Here is a 24,968-nt window from a genome sequence, read left to right on the forward strand (position 1 = left end):
TTTAGTTTGCTGTACCAAGAGCTCAAGCTCATCTTGTTTATTTCCCATGCTTTGCGCATTAGTGTACAGACATTGAAGTCCATTAATCATTCCCCCGTGTCTCTTATTTAAGGATTTTTTCCTCCCTCCACTAGGTCCGTGTGCTGTTTGCTCCATTTGGTCTATGACATTTGGATGATCATCTTCATTAATTGATAGACTCCTACCTTCAGGAGCACTGTCTCCCTCCCCCACATTAGTCAGTTTAAAGCCCTCCTGATGAGGTTTCTGAGATTTTTGGCAAAAACATTTCTCCCAACCGTTGTGAGGTGCAGCCCATCACTTGCCAGAAGTCCATCTTCAAGAAACTGCAGTCCGTGATCTAAGAATCCAAACCGTTCCTGTTTACACCATTTGCGAAGCCAGCTGTTCACTTCCACTATTTTCCCCTCTCTCCCTGGGCCACGTCGTTCAACTGGGAGGACAGACGAGATGACAATTTGTGCATTTAGTTGCTTCAATTTCCTGCCGAGAGCCTCGTAGTCTCTTTTGATCTTCTGGAGGCTATTGCTTGCAGTGTCATTGGTTCCCACATGAACCAAGAGGAAGGGGTATTCGTCAGTGGGTTTTATGATTCCTTGCAGTCGTTCAGTTACATCTTGGATCTTAGCCCCGGGGAGACAGCACACTTCCCGAGACATCTTGTCAGGCCCACAGATCACTGCTTCTGTTCCCCTCAGTAGGGAATCCCCTATCACCACTACACGCCTCCTCTTGGGTTTGGTCGGGGTTCTTCCGTGAGCTGTCCGTTCGAAGGTCGCCTGCACATTCCCTGAGGACTGACTTTGCTGCTCGTCTTCATATACCTGATCGACTGTAATGAGGGAGAGATCCTCAAATGGAGTCTGCTCTTCGTCTTCCATGCTAGGGGAGAGGACCTCAAAGCGATTGTGTATTTCTAAACAATCAGAGTGAACCCTGGGCCTCCTACTTCTTTGAGTCACGTTTCTCCATATATCTGGCTCCTGTGTTGGTGAACTAGCCTCCTTCTCAGGGGAGTCCCCTGTCTCCTCCCTGGTGGAGACGGTGTGCTCTGTTGCTTCCAAGAAGAGCTCCAGCTCTCTAATTCTTTGGAGCGTAGCTACACGTTCCTCCAGTTGCTGGACTTTGTCTTTTAAAAGGGCAATCAACATGCAATTGCTGCAGGTAAAGCTGCCTGCAACCTTTGGCAAGATGGCAAACATTGCGCAGGAATCGCAGGCGACTGCAGCTGTTCCCTCGCCTTCCATCTTGAGATCGTGTCGTTGGGGGTGGCTACAGAGGTCCTCCATCCTGCTGAGTATACACTGCAGGGAGGCCTGGAGAGGATGAAAGGTGGCAGATTCCTTCCATTCTTCTCAGTTCCTTCTGCTGAATGAACAGAGCTGGTATCAGCAGCACAAGCAACTCAAATCGTTGCTGGAGGCAACAGGTTTTTCATGGATGCCAATGAAGCAGCATGAGATCTGAGACATGCACCCTATAATCCATTGCAACTTGCCAGTCAGGCCAGGGCACAACCCTCACCTTGTGTACAGCCATGCAAACGCCAAAAATTACCTCCACAACGTTTCAAGGGATCCTGGGTTGTGTATCTTGGATTGCCATTGTATAGTCACTTGGGTTAGGGAACTGTTCTTGGCCAGTCTTGAACTAACACTACCCAGCACAGGCTTAAATTAAGTCCTCATCTTGATCAAGTGATAGCGTTTGAAGGGAATGGGTGTACAAGAACAAAGTGCATGAACAAACAAATTTGTATTTCAGATACGCTACAGCTATACTATTTTATTAGTTTAAGCACTTGGTTGTGTCATTTTAAAAATGCTAGAACTGCATAATATTTATACTTTTATATATTATCTTTATTAAACCAATGTCTATCAATCTAATTAAGCTATTTGAAAAGAAGTATTATTCTGTACTTTAATTGACCATATAATATTGCCTTACCATTATTCTCCTCTTTGTAATCTACCTTAAAAACTTTAAAAAAGTAATAAATAAATAAATTTATGGGGGGTGAACTTATGGGAGTATAGAGCAGTGTTTCCCAACCTTTTTTGGGCAAAGGCACACTTGTTTCATGAAAAAAATCTCGAGGCACACCACCATTACAGCCCCGTGACGTCAGCGCACAGCGTCACGCCGGGAGGGACATGAATTGCTAGCAAATTACATAATCACCTCCTTGAGGGCTGGCTCATCTTCTCCGAAGGCAGAACCCCATTAATTAACAGCACAGACTCACACCATAGCCAAGACGAGGGGGGGAAACCTCAGTCATGCACAGTCATGCACCTGTAGGGGCTAAATGAGGACGAAGACTGGGCAGAGAGCAGGGTTCAAATCACCCCACCTGGCCAGGACAATCCCTTGGGCCACTCGCCTGACCCACCTCGCAGGGCTGTTGTTGCGAGGATAACACGGGGAGAACCACGCGCGCCCCCGGGAGCTCCTTGGAGGAGAAAGCGGGCGATGAATGCAATGCACGAAATATATGAGAGGCGACCAGGTTTTGCAGGTGAGGGGCCCCTGCCAGCCTCTGCTTCCAACACCCGGCGCAACGACGCCGAAGTTTCCCCCCGGGCTCGGCTCGGGGAGCAGCGCTGCTCCCCCCGGCTCCCCTTCGCCCTCCCGGCTCTCTCTGCCGCCCACTGGGGACCCCCCTCACCTGCCAAGTCCGGAGCGCCGGTGGAAGTTGCATGCATGCATGCAGGGCGCCGTGTTGCCATTGCATTGCACTGCACTCCATGCAACGCCTGCAAGCATGCATTGCCTTGCACGCCCGCCAAGGGGTCTCCCCGCGGTCTGATGCATCCCCTGCGGCGCGGATGCAGCATTGCAAAAATAAAAAAACCCCGACGCAGCCCTACCTGGGGGGCAGCCTCCGCCTCCGCCGCTCCGCCTCCGCGGGGATCCCCGGGCTCCATCCTGCCACCCGATCTCCGCGGGGGCGCAGGCAGGCTGCGCGGGGTCTGCGCGGAAGAGCCCCTGCCCGCCCGCCCACCGCCGCTGCGCTCATTCCATGGCCGGGAGAAGAGTGCTTCAAACAAAACGCCCGGGCCGCCAGGCCACGCTGGGAAACGTAGTTCGTGCACCCCGCGCGGGCGCGGAGCCCAAGGGCGAGGGGACTACGGATCCCGGCAGCCCCCGGCCGGGGACGGAGGGGGAGAGGCCGGGTGCAGGGATGGAGGGACGGGTGGGCGAGCGAGCGAGTGAGTGGCAGCCGCCAAGCCTTGGCTGAGAGCCAGGAAGGGCCTCCCCGGAGGAGGAGGAGGGAGGCGCAGAGCGGGAGAGAGTGAGGGAAGGAACCCCAGGGGTCATCTAGTCACTAGTGACGGCGCCCCAATAGAAAATTTGACTTTTTTTAAAAAAAAAATCTTTCAATTTTTTTATTTTTTCCCACGGCACACCAGGCAACATCTCGCGGCACACTAGTGTGCCGCGGAACAGTGGTTGGGAAACACTGGTATAGAGATATGTGGATGACACTGGAATTGGGGCAAATTGTAGCCCCCATGTGTCAGCTCGGCAGTGGTGCATTCACGCTCACGCTCACGCTCTCTCACACACAGACAAGTCAAGGGAGATCCTTCCTTAGAAGGAATGGAATTATCATCAGACAGAACTGAAGGAAAGCAGATTCAAAAGAAAAAATAGCATCAACCGTAGTGAATGTGGGAGAGCGAAAGGATTTACGTTAAAGGGCCCCCAAGGTATCCTAGTCAATATCAAGCTATTCCTGTGTTTGAAAGGTGTTTTAGCTTGAGATCTCCAGCAGCGGGGAACATGTTTTACTGTGGGGCACAAAGAACAGACGCACACACATATTCTGTTCAGATCATGGGCACAGCCAGGGTTTTTGTTGGGGGGAGGAGGCCTTTTGTTAGCAGGGGCAGAACCTCAGTTTGCTATGTATTTTTATTTTAAAAATATATGGGGGGGCAGTTACCCCTCCCTGCCCCCCCCGGCTATGGACATGGTTCAGATCCTCCTAGTTCTTTAGTGAATCGCCAGTATAGTGCTAGATCAATTAGTCAGAGCAGTGAAGCTACAAAATAAAAAACAAATATTCGGCTTTTTAGATAGATAGATTCTTTATTGTCATTACACTAGTGCAACATTGCACAAGTGCAACGAAATTGGATGCCAACCCTTAAAAACAACAAAAGCAAAACAACAGCAACAACCAAACAAACCACCTTCCAACTACACCCACACCCACACCCATCAAACTCCCAGGTCTCACTATCGAGTTACAGCATTCAAAAAGGCCACAGCTCTTGGATAGAAACTGTTTTTCAGTCTATTTGTCCTTGACTTGATGTTTCTATACCTCCTGCCAGAAGGCAGTAGTGCAAACAGACTGTATCCCGGGTGAGATGGATCCTGCAGGATGTTGTTTGCTTTCCTAAGGCAACGGGAACCGTACAGTTCTTCCAAAGGTGGGAGAGGGTGACCAATAATCCTTTGGGCTGTGGTTATGACCTTCTGGAGCACCTTCCTCTCCCTAGCTGTACAACTGGAGAACCAAGCACAAATACAGTATGTAAGAATGCTCTCTATGGAGCCTCGGTAGAAGGACACCAGCAGTCTCTCACTCAGATTGTTCTTTTTTAAAAGTCTGAGGAAATAAATTCTCTGCTGGGCCTTCTTCACCAGAGCAGTGGTATTTGCGCTCCAAGTCATGCCCTGATCCATAGTCACTCCCAAAAACCTGAATTCCGCCACCCTCTCCACCCGTTCCCCGTTGATATACAAGGGCTGAATGTCCGCCTTTTTTTCCCTGTAATCCACCACCAATTCCTTGGTCTTAGCCGTATTGAGAGCCAGATTGTTCTTTCCACACCAAACACAGAGCCGCTCCACCTCGTCCCGATAGGCGGACTCATCCCCTCCTGAAATGAGCCCCACCACCGTAGTATCATCAGCAAACTTGATGATTTTGTTGCTGGAGTAGATGGCTGTACAGTCATACGTATAGAGAGCATAGAGCAGGGGACTCAACACGCAACCCTGTGGTGAGCCGGTGTTAAGGCTAAGGGCTGTGGACACATGGTGACCCTACTCTAACCCTCTGAGAACGTTCTGACAAAAAATCCAAAACCCAGAGACAGGTGGAGTTGGGGAGTCCAATCGTCTCTAGCTTGGACCATTTGATCCAGAGAGGTGTTGATCTGGCTTGAGGGCTCTGTGGGCCCCTTGCACAGGTAGATGAAGTCACCCTCCTGTCAATTATCCAACATCACATGACACCAGGTGATTGAAAATACAAGCCATGGCTGCAGAGGAAGGCTCGGGAGCATGCTCCAGCTTTTTCCTTTGTAGCTGCAGCTGGAATTCCCTTTCAAACCTTCCTATGACTGGTAGGCTTATGACTTAGAATACGTGCATTTTGCCATTGAATCATCCTATGCTCGATATCCATTCCTAGATAACCCTGTGTGGTTCAGAGGGGATACATCCTTGTGTGAAAGATAGTATTTCCTGGACTTCACATGGAGGAGTGTTTGACTTGTCACAAGAGACCATTTGCCTTGCAACGATTAGCAAGAATAGCGCCATTGGATTGCCAAAAAAGATGGTGCGCTCTCTGTTTCATGTGCTGCAATAGGAAAACTGAGGTAAGGAACATGTGATTTCAGCCGCACGATCATTCATTAATTTTCGTTATGAAATGGAGATTCCTTCTTTTAATTTTACCTTCCCTTGTAACTAGAAAGCTCTTTGTTTTGCGGTTTCTATCATGGCAACTGATTGCATTTATAACCCATCAAGCCCTTAGCAGATATGCTACAAATCTTAGGGCTGGTTTAACTCATTTGGTGTGCCAACGTCTCTGGGGGCCAAAACAGCAACTGTTTCAACAGTTAGAGATAAAATATCCGCATTCCAAAATACAGAACAGACTTAAAGCTAGAGATAGGGAGAAACATCTACAACAAAGGGGCAGGGGTGACCACAGCTCAGTAGCAGAACACTTGCTTTGCAAGCAGAAGGTCTTGAGTTCATCTCTGTTTAAGAGGAACAGGTGCAGGTGAGGAGCAAGATCTTGCCCAAGACCCTGAAGAGCCGCTGCCAGCGAGTGCTGGGCTGGATCATGTATGGCATGACGTAAAGCAGCTTCCTATGTTCCTATTTGTTCCTATGGAGGAAATCAGAGGGTAAACATCGAGGTCTAATGCCATCAAGTTCTTTCCATGAAACTGCCTGGGTTACATACACTGTAGGTAGGTCTTTTCAGGCTGGGATAGTAATGGGATCCAAACTGGCTCCCTCTGAGATGGATAATGAAGCTATGGATGTGGTGAATCCATGGCTGGCTCTGCTCCCTCCTCGCCCCAGTAACATCCTGTTTCAGGATCTAAGCAAGCTACTGTCAGCAAGAACACTGCTGCTGGTAGGAGCTTCCCCACTTTATGTTCTTTCAGCAGCTGCAGCAGGGACCCTCCACAGTGACAAAGACTCCTACTGGTGGAGCCCGACAGAGGGTTACATCTCCTAATCCTAACCCTAATCCAGCAGCACTGAGCATGGGGGAAAGGGTCGCACTGCAAGTCATTCTATTTCGCAGCATGTACAGTTTGAACTTGCCAGTTAGGCATGCAATATGAGGAAAACGTAACCTTGCTCTGCTATCTTGGTTTCCTGAATCTAAAAGCAAGCATTTCTAATATAGAGTTGCATCAAGCCATTTCAAGCATGAGAACAAGAACTGATTGTTCACTTAATTTTTAGCACATTTCCTGTTGTCTCGCAGATCTGTCCAAGAATTCTCAGTCCGCAGAAGAGATAACAAAACAAACTATTTTCTGGGTCAATAATAATGTTGTCTCCACTCAATGATCCTGAGGACTGGGGTGGGATTAATTTGATATAGCTAAAGAAAATAAGAATACACATGTACACATGGATTGATAACAGTGCCAAGATACCACGGCCTGTCTCAATATTACACTGCGTCCAAGGCACTTGACACTTTTTACTGTCATCAGGCAGTAAAAAGAGCAAGCATTGGCCAGTATCAAGAACAGTTTTATGGATGCCACTTTGAGGACTACTACTGAAGCAGGAAGTAAAAATAAAGGCTGTAACCCAGCACAAAATCGCATAGCTGAAGTCATTGGGATTTAAAGCAAGCATATTATTTCAAAAATACAATATGGCATTCTTTTTTGTAAACCTACGAACCCATGTCATCAACTGATTCAAGAAATGGAAATTAACACCCAAAACCTCATGGCTGTGGCACAACAGCCACAGCCTCCCTCCTTTGGTTTCAAGCACCAAGAACCCGTATAGCCTAACCACATACACTGTACCAGGCCTAGGAAATCCTGTTGGCATCCCTGTTCAGACAGCTCCTTCCCACCATTTCAAATTTAACCGGACAAGGCAGTACAGTGGTACCTCGGATTAAGAATTTAAGTCGTTCCGGAGGTCCGTTCTTAACCTGAAATGGTTCTTAACCTGAGGCTTGCTTTCGCTAATGGGGCCTCCTGCTGCCGCTGTGCTGCTGGCGCACAATTTCCGTTCTTATCCTGGGGCAAAGTTCTTAACCTGGAGCAACCATTTCTTGGTTAGTAGAGTTTGTAACCCAAAGCATCTGTAACCCGAGGTACCACTGTACTGTATATTGATCCAAAAGCCACAGTTGCATAACACAACAAGGTACTGCAGTGGAAAAGGAATGTGAGAAATTGGGATAGAAGTGCTAGCATTATACCCAGGAAAACTATTGCAGTAAGCCCCACGTCTGAATGCAGCCTTATTGTGATTTAGCAGCATTGACAAACCACTAAAATTCCTGCACCTATGGCAAAAGGAGACACATTTGGTCTTGCATCTATCTATCTGAGCATTTGAGACAGATTTCCAGGAGCTGTTCATGCTAACCAGTAACTAAATCTAGTATCTGTCTCTTTCTACTATAAAACTTCAGAAATCTAACAGAGGCAAAGTCAGACAACATATGGTTTTCATTTAACTCCCTCCTTCCTGCCTCCCACATCTCAGGATCAGAACACCCCACCCACTGGGAATAAGATCAGCCCCTGTTGTTTTATCGTCAGGAAATGCTTAGAGTTGAGAGTTATTGAATGAGGGAAAAAATCCCCACCACCCAGGGTTACTGTGTTTTAGAGAGTATTTTATACTGATTACATATGTTTATACTATGTAACTGCCAGAAATTACCAACTTTGAACATTTCCTAGCCCAGCCCTGGGTTCTGCACCGCTCTTCTCTCCCATTCTTTAGTTTCACCTTCTTCTCCTACTATATCTGTAAAGTACCAGATGAATTAATGAGGCCAATGCAGGCAGAAAGCTACCCAAGAATTAGCTCAAGGAAAACCAGGTGTTAAAGAAACATTAAGCCTTAACAGAAGCATTGCAGTGAGGTGCTACAAGTTAATTAACTTGACTGTTAGAATTTCCAGTGTGGTCTACCAAGTGTGGGACACTCTCAGATCAAATAGCATAGACATCAATGGTTGAGAATTTTTGTGTTTGTTAAAATTATTCAGCATTCCATGCCTTGAAGAAGCACAATTAACACCACAGACCAAAAACCCTCCCTCCCTCCCTTTAGACTTACATCTATTCTCTCTTCAAATCGCACCATTCAAAAATTCACTCAAAGCAACTTCTAAACATTTTTGGATGACTTCACCAAAATATCAGGCAAAGGAGCCTCCCCTTTTTCTGTTTTCTTTCCTCAGCTGCAGTACCTGATTTTTAACAAGTTCCACCTGTGTGATAGAATGCCTCTCCATTTAGCAAACCACATAGCTGCCATTCAGGTGTGGAAATCTCAGCATTATGTTAAATCTTAAATACATTTCCTCAGAATAAGCTAATTATTGGTAGTATTGGGCATGCGTTCCCATCCTAGATATTGTAATCACACAACGACCAAAACATTAATTAGTTTCTTTCCCAAAGCATTTTCTCTAGAATATGACTCACTTTGGCGGATTAACAAATCTTCATCTCAGTTGTTTCCACTGGTGTAATCCAGTTTTGAAACAGCAGAGATCCATTCTGCCCTGTCCAATTCTGTTCCACTTTTCCTCCACCACCACCAGCAGAGAGAGATGATAACTGGGAATGCAGAAAGTGAAAAGAGGCAGTACAGAGAGTACTCACCTTCTACTTCTAAGATGTAATAGTATGGAAGGTCTTCATCTCACAGCCTCATAGGAAAGAAGCCCAAAGCAAATTGAGAAAATGGCTCTGGAAGCCAATTCAAACAGAGACAATATTCCAAGAGATCTGGGTGATTAGTTGTGTAACCTAATTAAACAGGTGGTGTTTAAAATGGCAGTCTCTGGGGTATTTAGAAATGTGTTTCTTAAAGAGCTCCCAGAGGTTAAGGCTGCCTGAAACTACCGTAACTAAGATGCTCTACCTGTCTCTTTAAAGAGCTCAGATAAGCACCACCTTCTAACCTGCTGCTCATCCTTCTGTCCTGTACAACAGAGCAAGCAGAAGTCAAGCACTGCGCAGGGCAATAGATATTGGTCATAATATAGAAATGGATGCATGGGAACGTTTATGGTACACGGATATAAAATTTACAGCTTGTTATAGTTCAAGAGAAAACTTTATGAAAATGTTATATAGATGGTACCTAACACCTAATAGATTGGCAAAAATATACAAATCCAAATTGAATATGTACTGGAAATGTAGAGAGAAAGAAGGTATTTTTTCATATGTGGTGGTCTTGTAATAAGGTTAAAGCTTACTGAGAAATGATATAGAATGAATTGAAAAAGATGTTTAAGATAACATTTATTTTAAAAAAAACCAGAAGCTTTTCTTTTGGGAATCATGGGATCAGAACTACCTAAACATTATAGAAATGCATTTATATACGAAACCACAGCTGCAAGAATGTTATTTGCCCCAAAATAGAAGGAAGACGAGGTCCCGAAGAAAGAAGAATGGATACAGAAGTTAATGGACTACGCAGAAATGGTGAAACTTACCGGGAGAATAAGAAATCAAGATAACATTTTTTAAAGAAAGGAATGGAAATAGTTTATTATTTACAAACAAACTGTAAACAGATTAAGACATTGGCAGGAATCAGGATTAATGTAAAAACCTGCAGTTTCAAAATATATATGGATATATACGGGAATATATAAAAGAATATGTTGAGATAATTTGGAATATGCAGGAAGATGAAAAGAAATGTAAAGAATCACAGAAAGAAGGGGAAGGGAGTCGGAGTTTGAAATGCCAAAACTATGATTGAATAATTGTAATACACATAAATGAAAATTATAAATAAACAAAAAAGAAATCAAGCACTGCATTCACATGACAGTTTATTTCTACATTCTATTTGAGCTTTCACACAATGTAAAAGCCACTTCCAGAACTATATGGGAATATAGCTCAAGTTTAGCACTCAATTCCATATTATCTGCAAATAGATTATTAACGGAAGCAAAGAGCACAGAAATGAGCACTAAACTTGCAGTGTATTCCACTGTTGTTCCAGTAATGGCTTTTACCTCACGTGAAAGAGGAACATAACAGTTAGGGTCTTTATGCGCTTTTAAAGTAGCAGGCACAATCTCAACTTTAGTGGCTAGCAACCCTATTGGTGAAGAGAGAGGTGTTTCAGATGAAATTCTGAATCCGATTTATATGCTAATTTTCACTGCACCCCTGATATTAACGTAATTGTTAGGTGGGGATTGAAAGCATATTCTCCAGAACATTACAAAGAATACCACTTAGAGCTCAGCTGAATGCATGATTGCTCAGAAGTAAGCCCTGCTTATTTCAGGATTGCACGGGCTTTCAGCCTTAACTGTCCTTCTTAAGTGATTGTGCGTGTAAAAAATGCATCTTTAAAAAATGCATTAGTTGCTTCAGATAACCTAAATACCAAGTTGTACACCAAGTATGGGCTATCCAAATGTGTATTCTATACATTGGATCAGCTCATGGCTAGAAGGAAAAAGGCATCCACAAACGTTTAAGTCCACTGATACTAATATCAATGCTCATGACACACTATAAAGCACAAAGGGCGGGTTCCTGTCCTGAGGAACGTTACAGTCGAAGAACCAAACTGGAAGAGATGCTAAGCACACCATCATTTGAAACTATGCTTAAAAACGCTAACTGCATGTAACTTTTTTTGGAAGTGCAGCATGCAAGGAGGAGAGCTTTCACAATTCCTTTCCTGGTCCCGATCTCAACAAAAAAACACCCCTATTAGCTTGATGGAGAAAAGCTCCCAGGCCCCTGAAGGGAAGATTTTTGTTATAATTGCATAACAAACTTGTCTTGCTGCTTATGGATGTGATTCAGGTAAAGGTAACCCTATTAGCATTCTTAATTAAAAGTCAATAGGACTTTCTATTGGGGGAAGGGCTACAAGTCAGGGATAGAATATCTGCTTTCTATGCAGAAAGACCTCAGGTTCATTCTCCAAGTAGGACTGGGAAAAGTCTCTGGTCTGAAACCCTGGAGAGCTGCTGCTAGTCAGTGTAGCCAATACTAAACTTGATGGGCCAGTGGTCTGATTCTGCTTCCTATGTTCCGACATACTTACTCCTTTCCCATTTAAACCAGTGGGATGGAAAACTGCATCACTTTGGATCAATTCTATTGTCATGGGACATGGAGGAATGCTGAGACTGATATTACCTAGAGACTTTCTGGATGCTTTCTTGGCTTCTGAACACCATGAAAAACTTCAATAAAATTATTATGATTATAGTAGAAATATTTTTTTTATATTTAATGAAGTGTCCTGTACATTCTGACCATTCTCTAGGCACTCTGCACACATGCTGAAATTAATCAATGAAATTAAAACATGAAATGTTTTCAGTAATGGGGAAACCCAGGCAATCCATTTCAACTTGAATACTAGGCATGTGAGAGTAAGCCCCACTGAATTCAACGGGACTTACTTCTGAGTACATAGACTTGCACTCTTTACAATTCATTTGGCAGTAAGAGGCAAATGGAGGAAGAAAATTTAATTAAAACACACACAGTTACATTTGAAATGGTATCTTTTAAATAAACAAGTAAGACTTTTCTGAGTTTGGTGGAGTGATTTAACAGAAATGCTGGGGTTTTCTTTTCCATGGGAAGCCTCTCTCAAATCCAGGAAGTTCTGACTGTAGAACAAACTGATCCCCCAGTTTTCACAGCCAACACTTTAAGTACAAGATAACACTTTCAAATGAAAGTAAAATCTAACATGTTGCCGTGGTTACAGGAAGTTTCCTACATCAGTGCTGTGATAAGGGTGTGTGTGTGTGTGTTGCACAACAAATGTTGATTTCTTGAATAAGACATCTCATACATTTGGCTTTAGTTCACCCTTGGCACTATTCCAGAATGAACGGAGAGAAGACATAGATTTTCCGCAAGCTACAGTTCCAAGACCTTTTGCTCTTCAGCTGGAGCTCTTGGCAGCACTACTGCTAGCTCAGCTTCAAAAGGGGAAAATGACTTATCTGCAGCAGTTTTAGGGAAGACCACAAGGACCAAATGCAAATGACATGTGGCCTCTGTAGGGAACCTTATTCTAAGGCCCTAAACCTCTAACCCACAACTATCCTTTCTCATTTTATGGGCATAGCTGGGCAGAAATTAATCCTCTCTCATCCCCACACACCCAAAGTGCCTCAGTTCTGTAATTATTGCTTTCATATGCAAGTAACAATAGAGGTACAAAGACCATCTCTGCAAAACAAGAGAGCAGGTCCCAAATAATTACAGGAGAGCTACACAGTTTTACTGTGGCTTTCTGATCCAGAGCACTTCATATAATAATAATTCCATAACTCATCAACCTTTATTACGGTCCAGAGACCCAACAAATCATTACAAAGCAGTACACAATTCATACAGCCTACCTCCAAGTTAAACAAGCATTTTGTTTACAATATAGGGATCATTTGTTCTTGCAACCACCGATAAAAACTTTGCCACTGCTAATGTTCTAGCATTTGTCCAGTCTTCCAGTAGGAACCTGACATAGTGAGCCTCTGATTTTCCCGGGAAAGGTACCAGCAAGGGTAGTATCAGTTCAGCCCTGGCTTGCTCATATTTTGCACAATGCAACAAAATATGTTTTAAATTCCATAACTAAGATGAGACTTAGAAGCTATGCTGCTATTACTTATGAGGTATCATTCATTTTTATTTATAAGATTTATAAATAAATACACACACACCATACATTTAAAGCACATGGCTTCCACCGAAGAAGCTGGGAACTGGAGTTATGTGTGCTAAGAATTGCAGCTCTCTTGGGGTAAAGCTACAGCTCCCAGGATTCTTTAACTGTTAAAGTGCTCTACATGTGCTTTAAATGTATGGTGTGGAGGTGTCTAACTCACCTTTTAGCACACACAGCACTTTAGGTGGCTCACAATAAAATAAGGGATTCCATTAAAGAAAGGTGGTATTCAACGAATGCATCCCATCCATGCAAGGATTTACAATTGTGCAACTGAACACTCCCCTCATGAACCACACATTCTCCCCAGATCTATTCTGGAGGGTTGGGGGAACCCCTAGAATAGATCTAGGGGGTGCATGGAGAAAATTCTCTTGCATAACTTTAAATCCTTGCGCTGACAAGGAAGTGTTATTTGGATACTGCCCAAGACAAGGCCATAAAACAACTGATTTAAAATAAAATGAATTTAGAGGTGATAGAAAGCAACCCAACAATGCAGAAAGTAATCAGTCGACTCAGATGAAATGGCTGCCTAAACAAAAAGGTATTAGAAAGCTATAAAAATATTCTGGGGGATGGAATTCAGCAGCCTAGGTGCTGACCTGAAGAGCAGCCTCTTTTGTATCAAATGCACCTCAGATAAAGGCAGGGCATTGGGGAGGATCTCTCCAGAGATCAGGCAGGCTGATATCATGGGGCAGGGGCAGTCTTTTGCCTACCAATCTGCATAAACACAGTCCAAAAAAAGATCCCCAAGATTATTTAGCAGCAAAATGCACTTCCAAGTGCCTTTCTCCAACAACAACGTTCCTTAGTTTTTGTGTTTGCGCAATTGGGATTAACCAGGAATTCCTTTCTAGATTTTAAATATTCAGTAGGAGGAGATGAACAGATGGGTTTACAAGCAATGACCCTCTTTGCTACAACTGTTCCAGAAAGGAATGAGGAGGAGTCTTGGGTGAAGGGAGTTAAACGCAGATAGGAATCTGATTTGGTTACTGAACGGCTAAGAATGAGGTTGAAGATTAAATGCAGTTAGTCATTTCTGTATCATCTAACATTAAAACTGTTATTGTGTACACTGTCCAAGCACGAACAAACTGAAAAATGTAGTATGTGACACTACCCATGTGCCAAACAAGAGTTTCCAAATATTCTGTATTGTTTAACTAATTTTTCACACTTCTTTTGGCATCATGGCATTGTTTGAATTGGCAAGATACGTAGTCGTGATTAGTGCTTGTTCCCAGAATGCAAAAGAGTGGGCCTCTGGCTCTTATTGTGAATCTTTGCTCCCACCCTCTGAGACCCAAACTGGTCTCTCTGTGGATGATCAGCTATCCAAGTAGCTGGCAACAACAACTCCAGTGAGGAATTAGAATGTGAACCAGTAGGCAGAAGAAACAGGTGGATTTACTGGAGATAACTTTTAGAGAAAGAAACTCCCTGTATCAGCCAACCTATGATTTGAAAGCTGCTGGAAAGGTCTTGCTAGTAGTGTCATCTGTAAGCAAAGCTCAAGAAGCAGTAACCTGACAGTGGGTCTTCTCAACTAGGGCACACCACTACCCTTGGTATACAGCTGGCAGAAACCCTGCCTTGTTTCAAATGTGTATTATTCAACAGGCCTTTGATAGTCAATATGCTAGGACCACAGAATGTAGATAACTGAATTTATTTTCATATTTGATGGTTTTGTATTTATTGTTGTAACCCACTCCTTGAAGCCTAGGGGCAAAAGGCATACAAATAATAGTACCAACAGCATTAGCCAGAGATTTATGTCAAGGTTTATACAGTACACTGACATAAATCCAATATTCTTATGGTACTCATGCACCCTGCTTTTCCAAGGAAAGGAAGATAACTTAAACCATGTACACAGCTCCTATAGTGCAAATTTCATTAACCAGGATGCATCTGATACAACTTGTTTAAGTAGTTGTTTGCATGCCCCTTCTACATGGGCGAGAATAAGACATGGATACTTACAAGAGGAAAAATTATTACATGTGCTTTCGCTGGAGGATCAGAAAACAGTGATCTCTGTACTCCCTCTACTGGCTTACTTAGTTCATGTCTTCCCGAATGTTTTCTCGGTTTTATTTTTTAATCCTGCTGTCCCACCTTCTGTGATGGAACTTCAAGCAACGTGCATAAAATCTTTTTTGGGGTGGGGGTGGGGGTGGGAGTCTTTCTCTGTGCACCCTCTGCTGGCTTGCTTTGCTCGTGATTTCACACAATTGGTTTAATTTGTATACAGTGGTACCTTGGTTTACAAACTTAATCCGTTCTGGAAGTCCGTTCTTAAACCAAGGCCTTCTTAAACCAAGGCATGCTTTCCCATAGCAGTGGGGAACTCAATTTATAAACGACTTCCAACTTTTTTGAGAGATACATATAAATGCTTTCAATAATTAACACCACAAACCTAACTATGTCTACTCAGAAGTAAACCCCACTGAATTCAGAGGGGCTTACTCCCAGGTAAATTGGGTTAAGATTGTTGCCTAAATCCATTAAGAAAACATTAGACCAATGCACTATTCTAATAAGGAAATGTGACCATTTCTGGCATAGAAATCAGCCCCTCCTGACTGGATATCTCTGGCCAAGATGGACATGACTCTAAAATGCCTGGGATTGTATAGGCCACAAAGATAAACGAGGAGGATATTGAGGCAAGAAAGTAAACAAGGCGCTGATAGAAATTCCCCCTGTACTGACCCTGCTTTAATGGTGGCATCCAAGTTGTCACAGATGGAAACAATTTTACATGCAAGTTGCCTTGTAATAAATGACATGGTAGCATGCAAATAACCCAGTACCTGAATGAAAGGCTTCCACTAGCTGCTCCTGACTTACCTGATCGCAGCTGAAGAAACGGCGTGCCCATCTTTCTTCCCTATCTCCTTCCACTCCATTTTAGAACATACGGGGGTCTGAGCCTCTTAAACAGCATTACTTTAATTCCTAGTTATTTCAATGGGTTTTGTTGTTGTTGTTTTAACTGGAAGGCAGGCAGTCATGCCGCTTTTGAAATGGGAGCCACACTTGGCTCCCACCTGTGCAGGCCGCATTTACCCAAAATGCAATGCTTCAGCCTATAGATCTATGAACTCTGTAAATTTAGTAGATGTAAAGGCTGAGGTTCATAGATCTATAGGCAGCATGGATAAATTAAGACTATTTAAAAAATATGGCATAATTAGCTGGCCACTGCTAAAATGCTGTCCAGAGGGCTGGGAGGGTGGTCATGCTGCTATGGAGGCAGCAGATGAGAAAAAAAAATTCTCTGTGGTTTTGGCCATGGAGTGGTGGTATCAACAGCAGTGTGCCAATGGCCGCCAGAAGTCTGATGCCAGCCCTATATGAATGAAGCAAAGCAATCTCTACACTGTATGGAATTAATGCTGTGGCTCAAACCTATTGTTAATTCTTCTGAGCTTGTGTATCAATTACAACAACATTCTGAAGGTCACGCTTCTGTCTTGTTGTCTTATGCTTAACTATAAACAAATTACAAGCAGAGCTAATGGTAAATTAAGCTTTATTCTTGATGAGGCCCAGAAGACTTGACTGCATAGAGTAGAAAACCAGCTTCTCCAGCCAGGCCACACCTCTTGAGTCAATTCTCCAAGAGCTGGCCTCCTGGGTCATATAGCTTTTTATTTTAAAGGGACCACATGACAGATATTTAATGGATAGAACATACATTACAGCCTCTCTTTGTCCTCCTACTTTATTACATTTCTGTCTCACCATTCTTCCTAGGAGCTCAGGGCAGCTTATTGGTTCCTTTATTTTATGACCTCACACATTAAATAATAGACCGTGAGATGAAGCTGGATGTTCACCCACCCACGTCCTCAAAACATAATACTTTGTGCATCCCTAGAACTGTGCTCTGAAGGATTGGGAAACTTTCTGTAGAAGACTGGAGGGGGCGGGGCACACAAAGGATGTAGGGGAAGGAAAGAAGTAGTAGCAGAAGTCAGCTTGCACCAGTTTGGATTTCAGCCTGTTAACATGCTAGTTATGGTACACAGATCTTGTACATCCGAGCGCACAGTCACCAAGACACAGAAAATTTGCATATTAAATAAATGAATTAAAAAAATAAACGCAGGCATTACTTGTAGAAGCTGGCATTACTGAGCAGCGAGTCTGTATAGTTTGTAATTGCCAGGAGGAAGGAGAGCGGAGACACTTCTTTTGAATAACATGAAAGTGAACTGGGACAAAGAAAATAGTATAGTGTGATAACACTTGTTTGAAGATTTAGGATTAAAACAGAACAAGACAGTAGAGTGGTTTGAAACCAAATGCCATGAAGAACATTTAAATTGATCACGCAGAAAAGTCCTCTGTGATAATGAGGCAAATTAGGACCCTTTACAGTAGCATTTAAGAGGAAAGAGCTGCCTGAGGAAGCAGTTCATTTGTAAAAAAAGTAAAAGGGTTTTTTAATTATTATTTTATTATATAAATTACTTTTGGCTTAGGTCCCATAGTTTCACTGTAAAATAAAACATACATTATGTGGTGTATTGCCTCTTAGATTCTAATGCAGGCTGAAATTAGCTTTCATAGGATGATGTACACCTAAGATGCACAGTATTTCTTACAATGAAGTAATCCCTTTGGTGGGGATTTTATGAAATTTTAACAATGCAATTCTTTAATATCTACTCAGAAGCAAGGGCCATTAAACTTGGTGGGCTAATCATCTTTCTCTAAGTACCTTCCTTGTCTTCTCTAGATATCTACAATGTCAGGTTGAGAATGGCAGACAGCCCCTAGTAAGAGTTGGGTTGCTACTCTGGGCTGAGGATGATCTGAAAAGGGCTGGGGGCAGCTGCATTTTTCACATATTTTTGCAACTGGTACAAAGCTGATTTTGCAGGACTTTGGACCAAGAGGGCAAAAGTGTTAACCTAATCAGTCACAACACTGCGTAACTAATCAGATTTGACCATGTGATGTCACTCAGATCAAACAAAGCAATTCAAAATGAGGACAATACAAAGCAGGAACTCTGTATCACCATTCTGAATTGACTTAATTCCCCCACCATGACATCACAGCATGACTAAATCTGATTGGCTTAATAAAGCCACGGCACCCTCCTACTGACTACTTTTAATGTCGTGCTGAAACAGTGACAGAAAGCATACAGGTAGTTCATTTGCAGACAACAATATAAATAAATAGATTTAACGATCTTGCAGGGTGGGGGAAAACATTTGTACCCCACAATAATGCTACCTCATCTGCACAGCCATCAAAACGGATAGGAGGAGTGATGGTGGCAGAGCTCCCTGCCATGGGAAGCTTTGGCAAGCCAAGACTATTAGAATTAAATTTCAGTTGAAGGCTTATAGGCTCTAGTTCTTAAAGAGGGATGGTTGAATTGCATCATAAATGTTAAAGTTAAAGATGGTGATACCTATGATGTAAACGCAAAGAAATCTGAATATATGTCTTTTAAAATTGGCTCCCTGCAAAGCTTTCCAGATTTCTCCTGGTATTATTTAAAACTAGCACTGTTTCAGCAGTGACTTCATCTACGTCTGGATTGCCTTACTATAATTCTTTTTCAGCACCATGAACCTCTTTGAAAAAATGCTGACTGCATGGAACATTATGCATATATTTTGACTTTTATTTTTTAAAAGTTTTTATTTCCTAGAAATCCATAAACTAATCCTCATATTAAAGCTGAGTAACACCAAGCCAAGATAAGTATCCAAAATAAAAGGCATTTGTTAATCAAAATATAATGAATGAGCAAGCAGTTTCACCTCAGATTGTAGTCCAACCCTCAATGGAACTTGGTTCTGAGTAAATTTACATATGAATGCACTGCATGGAAAGCCTTGTAGCCAGCCTAATATCTGAAAAGCAACTGACATCAATAGGATGTCATCATATGTCAGAATGGAAAATATTCCCAAGGTGCAGTAATAAGACCCTAAAAACATTAGACCACCAGTTAGATTTGCAGCAATGCTGTGTTGTTCTGGAATGTAAAGTTGTTAGGTCTGATCATGTGTTCTGCTTCTCTCGAATGGGCAAACAGGAATTTACTGTTCCTGATCTCTCAGTTGTGCTGATCACTCCCATAACCCACCCTTTTTGGTGTTAATCATTCCAGTCTTGAATCACACTGGATATTCCAGAAAAATGCTTCATTCATAATGTGCAAAGAACTTGGTTGAGTCATGAGTGGACACTGGGTTTTGAAGGACCAAAATAAAACTTTAACGAAAAAAGGCACTTAGGGAACCTTTTCCCCTCATGGCATTCCTTTATCCCAGGTACTTTTCTACCAGCATAGCTAATTTCTGCTGTTCTTGGGTAACGTGTGTGTACGCACACTAGGGCACTTGACCACAGGGAAGTTGGGGGGCGAGAGGGAACAGAGTGGGGTTCACCTTCCCATGCGCATCTTTTGGTATTGGAGTTACAAAGTGGTGGGTAGGGATGCAAATGTATGTGAACATAGCAGGTATTAACAAATCAATGTGGCTCCTGCTACATTATTACTTCAACCCTGAAAAACACCTACAGTCACCCTGGACTATTGGATGTCTCATATGACATAGTGTTGTATGTATGTCAGAAACTCCACTGGGCTGTCAAAAAGGAGACCTAAAGCTAGCATGAGCTAGAAGTAATTCAATAAAAGTAGTTCCAACCTAAAAAATTAACCAGCCCCAATGTGTCATTCCCATTCCCAAAAAAGAAAGAAAAAATTGTGTTTAAAACCAGTGGTACCTCTGGTTACGTACTTAATTCGTTCCAGAGATCTGCTCTTAACCTGAAGCACCACTTTAGCTAATGGAGCCTCCTGCTGCTGCCGCACCGCTGGAGCATGATTTTTGTTCTCATCCTGAAGCAAAGTTCTTAACCCGAGGTACTATTTCTGGGTTAGCGGAGTCTGTAACCTGAAGCGTATGTAACCTGAAGCGTATGTAACCCGAGGTACCACTGTACTGTAACCTGAGGTACTTCTGGGTTAGCAAAACTAGATACATTGTCACTCAGCCTGTCTCATGCACTGTGACATAGGTCTCTGAGTCTGGACTCTGTAACTGAATGTCATATGCCTGCTTTTCTGGTCAATTTGGAGGAAAACATTATTGGTGTTCAGCCATCACCATATATCACCACTCCCTCCAGTTTGAGGCCATACCAATGGTTTACAACCTTAACAGAATCAGTATTGGCCCCTAACATTTTAATGTGATATTTAGAGGTGGAAGGAAGAGAAGCATTAGGTGAAAGCCTTTTTGTTTCAATGCATAAAGAGACTATTTAGTATGCATCTGTCTCTCTTGCCTATTTATTTAACAACAGATAGAGGAAGAATGCGTACAGGAAATACAATAGCCATGACTAGTAGGCTCCCTTTGTATGTAAGGAAGTTTCAGCTTCTTGTTGTTTTTAAGTAAGCTAGTAAGTCAGAAGCAAACTTGAAACACTCATTTTGATTATTTTGGCAAGGAGAGGCTTTGTTTGGGTTGGGGCAGATGTCCAAGGCTGACTCAGTTTTATATGCTTTCTTTCAAGCGTGATGCAAGGGGCTTCAAGTCATCTTTGTGCGCTTCGTTTTGTAGCTGGAGTCTTATTTCTACCTATTTATTTTCTTCATATTGATTTAAGTGATCAAATCATGCCTGCCTTGTTAAAATTGCACTGGCTGCCAGGTTGTTTCCAGGTTCAACCCAAGATGCTTGTGTTACCCTTAAAGCTCTAAATCAGGGGCCAGCAAGGTTTACCTCGCCTGGGCTGGTTCACTCCAGCGGAGATCCCTCCGTGGGTCAGACTGCTCATGTGTCCATGATTTCCAGTGTCTGTGCAGACGCGATTTTCAGCGCTGCAGAAGCGAGTCCCCACACTGCGCTGTGCCGGTTTAGTGCAGCAGGCAGGGACTCGCTGAGCAGGCGGCTCGGTTTGGGGGCGGTTTGGGGCCCGGTTAAACAACCCCTGTGGGCCGCTTGTGGCCCATGGGCCTTAGGTTGCCTACCGCTGTTCTAAATGGCTTGGGACCTGTATATATTAAGCAACACCTTCTTCCATACGTTCATCCACATATGCTTTGTCCTCTATTGGACGTGCTACAATGAATTCCGTGAACTGTGTAGCTACATGGGCAGCTTCCAGAGGCGCTCACTCAATTAAAGCAAGTATAGTACTGGTGAAAATGTGCACCTAGTGGATAGAAAAATAACTTGCATAGCAACACAGAACAAGGTACATTTGTCCATAACCCAACAATTTACTTAAATTTAATACATCACAATAGGACAATCTAGTAAAATACACAAAATTCATAGCAACCCACATTGCCAATGTACAATTTTTATAGGGTTAGCATCTTTCTTTATATTAATTTTTTTTAAAGTAAGCTACTGTGTTCCATTTACAATAGCCAAAATGTACCGTCATTTAGGCAGTTTAAAGAGATCTAATTAGCACTTTTAAAACTAACTTCATAGACCTTTTGGCACTTAGAAACAAAACAAAAGATTCCATATCATATCAGCTGAAACACAGCACAGTATAAACTGCCCACTGGTAGAAAACAAATAAAGTGTCCTTTCTTCTAAATCACCACAGAGTCCAAATATGTACTGATGGAACACTGCCAGTCTCACTCTACTGTGGCTAGTTCTTCTTCATCCTGTCAATTTTGGAAACATTCTTGAAATTATTTCACAAAACATTGATGGCTTTTTTACCTTGTGTACTTAAAGAAGACACTTATGAAAATCGTACCTCCTTTCTTTACTTTGTTAAATCTTAATACAATTATTTCCCCACTTTCTTCTTGGCAGTGTATAGCCTTTGGTAGCATTACAACTCTGTGAATGGGCTATTCTGGCTGGATTTTCATTCTCAGCAACAGAGAGGCAATAGCTTCTTGGATAACAGATGCCATGAAAAAGAATAAATCATTAAGAAAAGGATACTTGTGCCAAAGTCTTGTTCACACAAGAGAGTGTTGTTGCATTTGCTTTTGCAAACTTTTGGTCTCTACAGATTGTGGTACATTTCTACATTATAAATTCCAGCTGCTTCTAGCATCACATATTGTGCTCAAAATTACAACCCCCACCCTCCATAGCGGCCTTTTCTCCCCCACCAGCTCCTGAACTGTATTATTTCAATCAGTTCTTGGCAAAGTAACTGGTGATTGTTTTACGTTTCACTGATTGCAGGCTCCATGCACTACTATTTATTCTGAAAGGCAACTATTGTATCAGTCATTTCCCTCCTGTCTGAAATTATCCTGAGAATCCATAAGGAAATCTGAACAAACTATTGTGGCTTTCAGAAGACTGTAATTATAATAAAGACTCTTAAGCATTTTCAGACTCCTGAAATCTGAAAAAGGAGTAAAATGCTTGTAGCATGATACAAATCTGTTCTGTTTGGAGAGGCTGCACTGGTCATTAGTGGGATTCACTCCCATGGTTGTTTTTAAAGACAAACATTGTTCCCGGTAAATATGGCTATCCTTTGCTGTGAAGAGACTTGATCCCAAGTTCAGGGGATCTTGCTAGGATTTCAGGATCAAACTTGAACATGGAGTACTAGCTCTCTCAGGCACTTCTGAATATTCCACTTTGTCTCATTAATGATTCCTTGGAATTACAGGCTGTTCTTACTACACATCCAAGCAAGGAAGGGGGGAAAGGACTTGAGAAAATAAGCCAGACGTGGGTATACAAAATGTCAAAGGCATTTAAGGTGGTCAACAAATAGGACTTTGTCTTGTTCTGTTAACATTTCCCTTCACAAAGACTGGTCTCTCTGTTATGACTGCCTTGTGAAAACTGTGTAAAAGAGCTTCCTTACAGTGACTGCTCCACATGGCAGCTGTAACATGTAGAGTGACTTACCATGTGGGCCACTGCTAGCCCATTAAAATGTCTGGCAGTGGTATGGATGCAATCTGTATGTTGAGACATTCCACACACTGCTGTATGAATCAGCTGCCATGAGGATGTTTCAGGCTACGTAGGATAGACTCGAATCTAAAGAAGGATTTGTCATCTGCATTACTTTGTAGTTTTATATTCAGCATGTACAGAAACCAACTGCCATGAACAATAGATTTGTGTTTACTTAATTGGCACTGTGGCAAAACCCTTGGAGTAAGTGAAATACTCCTATAGTAAGGATGTGGGGATAAAAAAAAAAGGACTGTCATAGTCTGGTAAGGCATCATTCAGTGCATCCTTTGCATTGCAAACTAAAACATAAAGTCATCTGGAGGTAGAGGGTGTCACCTCCACAGGAGATTTCCTTATGGCCCTTCCCTTGCGTAAGAATGCGCAATAGTCTGCACATGCAGAATGGGAGTCAAGGTATTGCTGTTCCATGTGCTGGATGGCCAGGGAAGGCTGTGCCAGGTACCAGGATTATCTCGTCTACTGTTGATGAGGTGTTACACAGTGCTTACTTTTCATCTGTTACTTTTTTAAAAAAAACCTTCATTTCATTTTGCTTTTGCAAGAGTGGCCATGCTACAAATTACAAAAACAACAGTGTGGGAATTAATCATACAAAGAAGACAAAACACCATGTTACTATCACCATTGCATTAATATGTGCATAATATCTGTGCGTAAGGCTCAAGCCACGGCAACATTGTGATGTGCTTCTTCTTCTTTTTTTTTTTTTTGGCAATGGAGTCAAGCAGATTCACAATAGTGATAAACACAACCAACATTTCCATGGTCGACCGAAAGGGCTATTAACTGAGCATGCCTGGATAGGAAGGGGGCCTGAGAGCTATAGCTCCTAGATGTGTATCTATCCAGAACCTTTCAAAGAATTGTTTTGTGATTTCTGCGGCAATCTCTTTATTACCTTCACGTCTGGCCATCGTGCAAAGCTTATCAACTATACTCTGTTATTATTCCCTGTGTTTAGGTTCGGAATAATTTTTCCCCAATTTTCTTTTTTACAACTGTAAAAAAAAAATCCATAGTAAAAATAACTCACTATATGATACATATACCCAAAACGGTCAGATACTTTATATAATAAAAGATGAAAATAGTCACTTTTCATAATAAAAATAACTTCTATTTTTTTGCTTATTTTACAATATACTTAATATTCTCTTCTTCACTTAAAAGTAAATAGGTCCTGTTTTTGATAGCACATCTGAGTCGATACAAAGGGGCAAAGAGGTGGATCAGCTGTTTATAAACACTTTGCACAGCCACATTCCACATGCCTCTCTAGCTCTTCTGTGAAGGAGGAGCCATCCACACACTGGAAGCCATATTTCCGCCTTTTGCTCCTGAGGGCAATGCAGCACTGATCATTCCCACAACTGCCATGACATTCCACACGAGGCACTTTGACCAGGGAGACGCATGCAATCGAACCTTGTTGCTTCCGAATGAATTCACGGATAATCTCTCCTTGGCACTGATTCTCTGCTAGAACAAACAAACACATGCTTTCAGAAATCTTATCATTTGTTTGAACATCCAGAACATGAATCCAAACCACAACCCTATCCTTGGCTTATGCCGAGATCAGATTGCTACAAAGTGCACTTAATACCAGAATATTTTGAAGATATGCTGGTTCTATATATCTATGGCAGCAGTTTCCACAACACTACTTTGAATTCCACACATTGTCACAGTAGAAGATGGGATTCTGCATCAAATCACAGCCCAATATGC

The 24,968-nt window shown here is 42.5% G+C and overlaps 2 protein-coding genes across 3 annotated transcripts in view; both read right to left on the bottom strand.

Moving 5' to 3' along the window:
• Positions 1-16,334, bottom strand: part of LOC309526777 (rho GTPase-activating protein 7-like) — a 107,044-nt gene extending 90,710 nt beyond the window's left edge. Inside the window, exon 1 of the mRNA XM_082213013.1 lies at positions 16,117-16,334. Within this exon, the coding sequence (XP_082069139.1) occupies positions 16,117-16,147 (31 nt within the window). The 5' untranslated portion in view covers positions 16,148-16,334. The remainder of the gene's footprint in view (positions 1-16,116) is intronic.
• A 5,181-nt stretch (positions 16,335-21,515) lies between these two features.
• The window catches only part of SLIT3 (slit guidance ligand 3), a 413,252-nt gene continuing 409,799 nt past the window's right edge, over positions 21,516-24,968 (bottom strand). The window contains exon 36 of one of the 2 annotated variants that reach the window (XM_082212998.1): positions 21,516-24,713. In XM_082212998.1, coding sequence (XP_082069124.1) covers positions 24,475-24,713 — 239 coding nt within the window. In that variant the 3' untranslated portion in view covers positions 21,516-24,474. Of the gene's footprint in view, positions 24,717-24,968 lie in introns of both variants that reach the window. The other variant, XM_082212997.1, reaches the window with a different exon arrangement.

Source organism: Podarcis vaucheri, assembly GCF_965113315.1.
Source record: "Podarcis vaucheri genome assembly, chromosome: 2".
NCBI lineage: Eukaryota > Metazoa > Chordata > Lepidosauria > Squamata > Lacertidae > Podarcis > Podarcis vaucheri.